We start from the raw sequence: 10,262 nt of genomic DNA, 5'->3' as shown, positions 1-10,262 counted from the left end.
TTAAGGAACAATCTGGATCAGTTGGAGCGTTTTTATTTTTTTTGATGTTTTAAAGATTCAGAGAAACATTTTCTCTCTCCAACATTTTCTCTCCAATTCAGCAAAACTTTGAATTTTCCAGATTTTCCAGATGACTGATAATTACAAATATATAAACTTAACAGGAAAGACTGGAATGTCTTATGAGTGCGGATGGAAAAGCACATGCTACTGGGTAACTGGTTTACAATATTTAACCTGAGATAAACAGTATAACTGTTATTGATACAGATGAAGTTTATGATGGTTACAATATGAAAGAAGAAGCTTTTGCTAGTTAAACAGATTAAGTGGCGTCAGGTGGTGCTGATCCAGAAGAAATTGGACCAACAGGAGCCACACGTCTCAGTTGTCACAAAGATCCACCTTCAGGACAGGCTGGTAGCTGTCAGACATGCTGGCCCTGATGGTCACATTGCTCCCTTTGTGGATCATACTGGGCCCTTTTGCATGTCCTCGGACGAATTTGGGCTGGGCGTTGTAGTACATCTCCTTGTAGAGCTCCTCGTCGCACTGCTTATTCTCGCTGAATTCACCTACGGCATACAGGTTGGAGTAAAGGCTGAAGTTGAATGGAGCAGAGAACATGACAGCCAGCTTGCCCTGGACCTGGTTGGTGGACTTGTCTACGATGTTATACGTAAAGACGCCCACTGAGCCACGTGCCGTGGCGCGCGTTCTCTTGAAAAGCGCAGTGCCGGATTCAGTTGGACGGAGAACTGGAGGGAGAGGAATAGCACAGTACCCGCTGTGGAGATGGACCCTGGATGGAAACACAAAGAGATTTAACTTTGCTGACACTGTTGCTCAGTTTGATTCTACCTGCAGTCTGCAGTCTACCAGCCTAAATCTACTTTCATTCTACAAAGACTTTCAGTCTGCTTCAATCTTCAGTTTTCTTCTATCTTCAGTCTATTTCTTCTAGTTTATTACTCCCTTCTGTCTTTCCACTTCAGTTTCTGTTTGTCAGGAATGCTGTTAGAAGTTGTTCAAGTCAAGTTAGTCTTTTGGACTGTTGAAACAAAACTGGGCTCCCACTTTAGTGATAATGGTACTTGTAATAAATGTAGTGTTTTTGTAGCTTTGGAGGCGAGGGTGTCAGAATTAGAGTCCCGGCTCCGTGCTATGGAAAGACCAGCTGATAGCCGCCCCTCTGCTAGCGCGGAGCCACATAGACCTAGCGTTAGTTCACTTAGTGGTCCTCCAGAAGCACCCGAGCAGCCGGGTAAGCAGGCCGGCTGGGTGACAGTTCGTAGGAAGCATAGCTCTAGATTTCAGCCCCCAGTTCACCACCAACCCGTCTGTGTTTCAAACAAATTTTCCCCACTCAGCGACACACCCGCTGAGAAGCCGATCCTGGTTATTGGGAGCTCAATAGTCAGAAACGTGGCACTAGAGACACCAGGGACCATAGTTAAATGCCTGCCAGGGGCCAGAACGGGCGACATAGAATCTTACCTAAAACTGCTGGCTAAGGATAAGCGTAAATACAGTAAGATTGTTATTCACGCTGGCGGTAATGACACCCGATCACGCCGATCGGAGGTCACTAAAGTTGGTGTTGCTTCGGTGTGTGAGTTTGCTAAAGCAATGTCGGACTCCGTAATTTTCTCTGGTCCCCTGCCTGATTTGACCAGTGATGACATGTTTAGCCGCATGTCATCATTCAACCGCTGGTTGTCTAGGTGGTGTCCTGAAAACGACGTGGGCTACATTGATAACTGGAGAACTTTCTGGGGAAAACCTGGTCTGATCCGGAGAGACGGCATCCATCCTACTTTGGATGGTGCAGCTCTTCTTTCTAGAAATCTGGCCGGATTTATTAGTCCTCCTAAATGCTGACAACCCAGGGTCCAGACCAGGAAGCAGAGCCGTAGTTTAACACACCTCTCTGCAGCTTCTGTACTGTTACCCATCCATTATCCTATTGAGACGGTGTCTTTCCCACGGCCAAAACTTAACAGATCAAAAACTTATCTAAAAGGAACAAATCATAAAAACCTAATAAAAATCAATACGGTTCACCTTGAACCTAAAAATAAAACAATTAAATGTGGTCTATTAAATATAAGGTCTCTCCCTCCAAAGACTTTGTTAGTTAACGAATTGATTTCTGATAAACAGATTGATTTGTTTTGTCTCACAGAAACCTGGCTACAAGAGGACTACGTTAGTATAAATGAGTCAACTCCCTCCAATTATTCAAATTTCCACATTCCCAGATCTGTGGGAAGAGGAGGAGGAGTGGCAACCATCTTTCAGTCTGATTTATTAATTAGTCCCAGGCCAATTAATAACTACAGTTCTTTTGAACATTTAACCCTCAGTTTCCCTCATCCAAACTGCAAAGCAATAAAACCTCTTCTGTTTGTTGTTTTGTATCGTCCACCAGGCCCTTACACTCAGTTTTTGGATGAGTTGTCAGATTTCTTATCTGATTTGGTGTTAAATACTGATAAGGCTATTATAGTGGGTGATTTTAACATCCATGTTGACACAGAATGTGATAACCTTAGTGTAGCCTTTAAACCAATTCAATTGGTTTTGCTCAAAATGTGCATAAACCGACACACTCTTGGCTCCATACTTTAGACCTTGTGCTGACATATGGCATTGATTGTGAAGAATTAACAGTATTTCCTCACAACCCTGTCCTATCTGATCATTTTTTAATAACATTTGAGTTTAATCTAACTGAGTTATCCACCCCCAAAAGAGGGTTCCATTATAGTAGATCTTTATCGGATAATTCTGTATCAAAACTTAAAGAGTCTGTCCCCTTTTTAATATCCTCCGTATTGCAGAAATGCCCTGTAGATGGCAGCAATGTTGTTTCTTCCAATTCACAAATAGATGTCTTTGTAAACGGTATGACTTCGTCATTGCGTTCTGCATTAGACAATGTAGCTCCCTTGAAAAAGAAGGTGATTATTCACAGGAAGCTGGCTCCTTGGTTTAATTCAGAGCTGCATTCCTTGAAGCACAATGTTAGGAAATTGGAGAGAAAATGGCGCTCTACACACCAAGAGGAATCCTACCTAATCTGGAAGAACAGTCTATTGTTGTATAACAAGACCCTTTGCAGAGTTAGAGCAGCATATTTTTCATCATTAATTGAGGAGAATAAGAATAATCCTAGATTTCTCTTTAGTACAGTTGCCAAACTTACCCAGAGCCACAGCTCTGTTGATCCATCCATTCCCTTAGCTCTTAGCAGTAATGATTTTATGGGATTCTTCATAAATAAAATTGATTCCATTAAAAATAAAATAATTGGCATCCTCCCAAACATGATTACCTCGTCCTCAGTAAGTGAGGCAGCATTGGAGGAATCCTTAGAACCTGCGCAGTGTCTGAACTGTTTAAAAGCAGTAGAGCTTTCTGAGCTATCTAAAATTTTAGCTTCATCTAAACCTTCTACCTGTATGTTAGACCCAATCCCAACCAAGTTGTTTAAGGAGGTATTCCCTCTGATCAGTGGTCCTATTTTAGACATGATTAATCTATCCTTGGTAAATGGATATGTACCACAGGCTTTTAAAGTAGCTGTTATTAAACCTTTACTTAAGAAACCATCTCTTGATCAAGATGAGTTGGTAAATTACAGACCTATATCTAATCTTCTTTTCTTATCTAAAATTCTTGAGAAAGTAGTTGCTAATCAACTATGTGAACATTTACAAAGTAATGACCTACTTGAGGAGTTTCAGTCAGGCTTCAGAGCTCATCATAGCACTGAAACAGCTCTGGTGAAGGTCACCAATGATATTCTCATGGCCTCAGATAATGGACTTGTGTCTATACTTGTCCTGTTAGATCTCAGTGCTGCATTTGATACAGTTGATCACAATATTCTCTTACAAAGACTTGAGCATACTGTAGGGATTAAGGGAAAAGCATTAGGCTGGTTTAAATCTTATCTGTCGGACAGATTCCAGTTTGTTCATGTTAATAATAAATCTTCCTCAAACTCTAGGGTCACTTGTGGAGTACCACAGGGTTCAGTCCTTGGACCAATTCTATTTACTATATATATGCTTCCGATTGGCAAAATTATCAGACAGCATGGGATTAATTTCCACTGTTATGCTGATGACACTCAGCTATATTTATCCATAAATCCTGATGAATCCAATCAGTTACTTCGACTGCAGTCATGTCTTGATGACATCAAAAGCTGGATGACTTTAAATTTCCTGCATTTAAATTCTGACAAGACAGAAGTTGTAATCTTTGGGCCAGAGTCTTCAAAAAATAAAGTTCTTAATCAATCTCTTAATCTGGATGGCATTAACTTGGCCTCTGGTAATAAAGTTAAAAATCTTGGTGTTGTTTTCGACCAAGACATGTCATTTAAATCCCATATTAAACAGGTTTCCATAGTTTCCTTTTTTCACCTCCGGAATATCGCCAAAATTAGAAACATTCTGTCCAGGAGTGATGCTGAAAAACTAGTCCATGCATTTGTTACTTCAAGGCTGGACTATTGTAATTCTTTACTATCAGGAAGTCCACAAAATGCAGTTCGAAGTCTTCAGCTGATCCAAAATGCTGCAGCAAGAGTTCTGATGAAAATCAACAAGAGGGATCATATTTCTCCAATTTTAGCTTCCCTTCATTGGCTTCCTGTTAAATCAAGAATAGAATATAAAATTCTCCTTCTAACGTATAAAGCCCTTAATAATCAAGCTCCATCATATATCAGAGCTCTGATTACCCCGTATGTTTCTAACAGAGCACTTCGCTCTCAGACTGCAGGTCTGCTGGTGGTTCCTAGAGTCTCTAAAAGTAGAATGGGAGGCAGATCCTTTAGCTATCAGGCTCCTCTCCTGTGGAACCAACTCCCAGTTTTGGTCCGTGAGGCAGACACCCTATCTATTTTTAAGACTAATGTTAAAACTTTCCTTTTTGACAAAGCTTATAGTTAGAGTGGCTCATACCCTGAGCTATCTCTATAGTTGTGCTGTGATAGGCCTAGGCTGCTGGAGGACATCAGGGTCTAATTTTCTCACTCTACTGATTTCTACTGTTCTCCAGTTTTGCATTGTATTACATTGAAATGACTGTCGTCATTTCAGCTTTTAACTTTTTGCTCTCTCTCTTTTTCTTCATAGTAGGTACACCTGGTCTGGCGTTCTGTTAACTGTGACATCATTTAGAGAAGACGGCTCACCCGCTACTACCATCTAATGTAGAACAGATTACTAGATCAATGTGTGCTTCTGTGCTTTTTTGTTTCTCTTGTTGTGTCTCTGTTCTGTCTTCTGTAACCCCAGTCGGTCGAGGCAGATGACCGTTCATACTGAGCCCGGTTCTGCCTGAGGTTTTTCCTTCCCGTTAATGGGTGGTTTTTCTTCCCACTGTTGCTTCATGCTTGCTCAGTATGAGGGATTGCAGCAAAGCCATGTACAATGCAGACGACTCTCCCTGTGGCTCTACGGTTCCCCAGGAGTGAATGCTGCTTGTCGGGACTTTGATGCAATCAACTGGTTTCCTTATATAGGACATTTTTGACCAATCTGTATAATCTGACCCAATCTGTATAATATGATTGAACTTGATTTTGTAAAGTGCCTTGAGATGACATGTTTCATGATTTGGCGCTATATAAATAAAATTGAATTGAATTGAATTCTCAAAAATCAATCCAATTAAATTTTATTCATTTAGCACTAATTCACAACATGTCATCTGAAGGCACTTTTAAGGAGTTGGTTCACTTCAAGGTTGAATTTTTGTTTGTTTGTAATTATTTCAGTTTCAAGTCAATTAGAACTCTATCTTTGCTCTCATAATTCAGTATGGAACAGAATAAACTCACAACCCGCATCTAAAACATGGATAGAACCAGATGAGGAACAGCTGGCCTGTTGGCTGGTTTAGGTTCTGGATTCTGAGTGTGTCTGTTTTAAAACTCACCGTGGATCACACAGCGTGAAGCTGGAGGTCTCGTTCTGAATCGTCACTGTGCACTGACGTGGAGCCATTTTTAGAAACTGTTCAGGGAAACAAACATTGAAATATTTAGGTACCAGGAGGACTCTACAAGGATTTTATGGTGAACTTATACATCCACACAGGGAGCACAACCTGAACATTAATTTATTAGACAGGAAAATAAAGATGAACATTAGAAATCTGTTCAGGTCACCCACTATTAGGAGGTGTTCCTAATCCTCATCTAGCCTAGTTAGAACAAACATACTTGGACTGGACTTGATGTGCTGAAATTTGGGCTGCAACTAACAATTACTTTCATTGTCGACTAATCTATCAAATATTTTTTTGATTAGTCAACTAATCACAATTATTTTTGTATGATCTACATCATCAATTCAGTTGCTTGTAACTGAATTGATGACCTGTTCTTGTTAACACACAAGGTCGGCTTTCTATCACCTGAGGAACATTTCCAGGATTAAAGGACTGATGTCACAGAAGGATCTGGAAAAATTAATCCATGTTTATCTTTAGTAGAACTGATCACTGCAACGGTGTTTTCACAGGTCTGCCTAAAAAGTGGATCAGACAGCTGCAGCTGATCCAGAACGCTGCTGCCCGCGTCCTCACTAAGACTCAGAAAGTAGAGCACATCACCCCAGTTCTAAAGTCCTTACACTGGCTCCCTGTATCTCAGAGAATAGACTTTAAAATACTTCTGTTAGTCTATAAATCCCTGAATGGCTTAGCACCTAAATACATCACAGACTTGTTATCAGGGCATCAACCCTCCAGACCACTAAGGTCTTCTGGCTCCAGCCTACTCTGCATATCTAGAACCAGAACTAAACACGGAGAAGCAGCATTTAGTTCTTATGCTCCACTTATCTGAAACAAACTTCCAGAAAACTGTAAAAGTGCGGAAAGCCTGAGTTCTTTTAAATCAAGATTAAAAACACATTTGTTTAAAATTGCCTTTGACTGTTCTAGTTAAACTGTTTTATTGTTTTTCCCTATTTGCTTTTATTCTATTTTCTATCTGCATTTTATTCCTACTTGCATTTATTTTGCTATATTTTAATCATGTAAAGCACTTTGCATTGTCTTTGTACTGAATTGTGCTATATAAATAAATTTGCCTTGCTTTTGAAAGCCTCTTTATTGCCTCTTACTGTCACTATCCTTTATTAGCTTTATAAATGATCCTCCATAAAATATTAATTTAAAATTTAACTATCTATTTTTAATATTTCTATCAAAGTAGATTTTTTTTTACCATAAAAATGTTTTTAAAACAATATTTCGACATTCAAGCTTTTAATGTTGCTTAATGTTTAAAAATATTTTAAACTAGTGTAAAAAAGTGGAGCATATTAACATGTTTACAGTCAGGATATTTCTCTTTAATTAGACAATACTCTCAGCATTATAATTAAAAATTAGCTCATTATTAATTTCCAAATAAACTCCAGCACATTAGTCAGACGTTAAAGTTGAATAAATAAATAAGCCCAATAATAACCAACAGACAGTCACCCCCTCCCCCCCCAGTTGTGAATATCTCTAGTATCATGTAAAGTGTGCAACACATCAGCAGCAATTTAATATTCCTCCTGTGTACATTGACCTCTAACTGTGTTGCGCAGCCAAGTTTATATTATGCTTTTTTCCTCTAATCTATGCAAACTTCTGAGAATATATCTATCTGTAACACAGCATTCCGTCTTTTCTGGTGATACTAAAACGCTTGTTTGCTTGTCATGGTTGTTTTCAATGTGAAATTAACTTGGATGCTAATCAAGACTCAAGAATTATGTAACCATATGTAACCATGTAACCATAATGAAAATTTGGTGAGACACCGGCATATAAGGAATGTATCGCCAATTATTTTGAGTTAAAATCCGATTGAAATTTATTGCAAATGTAAAGAAATAACCATATCCTGTTGAGGTCCCCCTAGTTCTTTACCCTGTTGAAGCGATCTTCTTTTATTGTTGACTTCTTAAGTAGAAAATGGAACTTGAGACAGAAAGTATACTTTAACACATTTAATCTAAACAAACCAGTGGAATGATAAGTCTTCAATACTGGACTCTCATATTGGTCACGATGCAGGAAGAGGTAATAACCGGAGGTGAGGGCATGTCAAACTCTCTGTTACAAGTTATCAGCAAGGACATGCCCCGGTAGGAGTGGTCGATCGCTCCCATGTTACTTTCGAATACGTGTCACTGTTAGACTTTGAAATAGCATCGGCTCCAGGGTCATCTCCATGTCCATGCTTCACTGAGATAATCCATTTGTTTATGACATTATGACTTTAAATCTATCTGGGACTGTGGCTGGAAGTGTCAGATAGAGAGTGAAGCTCAGGGATTGGTCTGAGGTCAGCTGCGGGTTCAAACCAACAAATCAGGGAACATGTTTTACCAAGTGAACAGAACATGGCCCGGTTGTATTTGGAACGGGATAGTAAGATATGTAAAAAATCATGAACTACTTCTCACAGAATGAACTAAGGCAAGTTTATTTGTAAAGCACATTTCAGTAACAAGACGAATCAAAGTGCTGAACATGAACAAAACAAAAAACAGAGTAAAGAAAAGCATTACAGAGGAAAAACACAACAGGTGAAACCCCATTGCATTGGAATACAAGCAGCTGGTCAGATAAAGTACAAGATTTCAATTTGGACTCAAACTTCAACATTAACATTTAAAGGCAGCTCTGGACAAACAAGTTTTTACTTTGATTTAAAAGAGCTCAGGCTTTCAGCACTTTTTCAGTTTTCTGGAAGTTTGTTCCAGATCAGTAGAGCATAGGAACTAAATGCTGCTTCTCCATGTTTGGTTCTGGTTCTGGTTCTGCAGAGCAGGCTGGAGCCAGAAGACTTGAGTGGTCTGGAGGGTTGATGCCCTGATAACAAGTCTGTGATGTATTTAGGTGCTAATTCAGGGATTTATAGACTAACAGAAGGATTTTAAAGTCTATTCTCTGAGATACAGGGAGCCATGGAAGGACTTCAGAACCGGGTCCATGTTCTCTACGTTCTTAGTCTTAGTGAGGACTTCAGAACCGGATCCATGTTCTCTACGTTCTTAGTCTTAGTGAGGACTTCAGAACCGGGTCCATGTTCTCTACGTTCTTAGTCTTAGTGAGGACTTCAGAACCGGGTCCATGTTCTCTACGTTCTTAGTCTTAGTGAGGACTTCAGAACCGGGTCCATGTTCTCTACGGTCTTAGTCTTAGTGAGGACTTCAGAACCGGGTCCATGTTCTCTACTTTCTTAGTCTTAGTGAGGACGCGGGCAGCAGCGTTCTGGATCAGCTGCAGCTGTCTGATCCACTTTTTAGGCAGACCTGTAAAAACACCGTTGCAGTGATCAGTTCTACTAAAAATAAACGCATGGATTAGTTTTTCCAGATCCTGCTGAGACATCAGTCCTTTAATCCTGGAAATGTTCTTCAGGTGATAGAAAGCCGACCTTGTAATTGTATTTAGATGCTTTTGGAGGTTCAGGTCTGAGTCCATCACTACTCCCAGATTTCAGGCCTGATCAGTGGTTTCTAGCTGAAGCAGCTGAAGCTGTGAGCTAACTTTTGATCTCTCTTATATTGGTCCAAAAATTATTAATTTAGTTTTGTTTTTATTCAATTGAAGAACATTTTGCCACATCCATGCATTAATTTCTTCTCAGCATTTCCTCAGTGCTTGAATGGGTTCATTGCCACCTGGTGACATGGTGATGTAGAGCTGTGTGTCATCTGCATAGTTATGGTCAGAGTTGTAATCCAGGGTATATGTGTGGTTTATACATCCTAGTGTCTGACTTAGCTGGAGATCACATTACATATGCTTCGGTATCAGGTATCTTAGCAAAGCGGTGCTGGAGCGTAATTTACTGATCCTAACAGCATGGTTACGTCTTTATGTTGAGCTTTATTCTAAGTCATCAAGTCTCCCTATTTGTATTTAGGATCTGTAAAACTCTGCTCTGCTTTAGAAGGGCAAACTTTATGAATTATCTTTTGCTAAAACATCAACAAAAGAAGAAGAATGTTGGGAGGCCAGGATTAGATCACAGCTTTTAATAGTCTTTTTTAAGACATTCCCCTGAAAAGGTCTTTGACAGGGATGCGCATGTCTGATTTATCAGCTCAGTCTCAGCCTCCATATTCACCATATTCAACCAGATCCATTGGATCCACATTAAACACAGTGAATCATGGGCTTTGAGTGCAGTTTAATGTGAACGTATGGCCCCTTGCAGTGCAATGGGA

General features: G+C 39.7%; 1 protein-coding gene across 1 annotated transcript; it reads right to left on the bottom strand.

Annotated features, from left to right (window-relative positions):
* Positions 1-384: 384 nt before the first annotated feature.
* Positions 385-6,026, bottom strand: LOC105932791 (DELTA-sagatoxin-Srs1a-like). Its single transcript, XM_036148006.1, has 2 exons — positions 5,959-6,026; positions 385-802 (listed from the first exon to the last, which is right to left on the bottom strand). Exons 1-2 carry the CDS (start codon positions 6,024-6,026, stop codon positions 385-387), a joined length of 486 nt encoding a protein of 161 aa, XP_036003899.1.
* Positions 6,027-10,262: the final 4,236 nt, after the last annotated feature.

Source organism: Fundulus heteroclitus, chromosome 16 (assembly GCF_011125445.2).
Source record: "Fundulus heteroclitus isolate FHET01 chromosome 16, MU-UCD_Fhet_4.1, whole genome shotgun sequence".
NCBI classification, from domain to species: Eukaryota; Metazoa; Chordata; class Actinopteri; order Cyprinodontiformes; family Fundulidae; genus Fundulus; species Fundulus heteroclitus.
The sequence above is the reverse complement of the archived record's forward strand: the minus strand, read 5'-3'. Positions and strand labels throughout refer to the sequence as shown.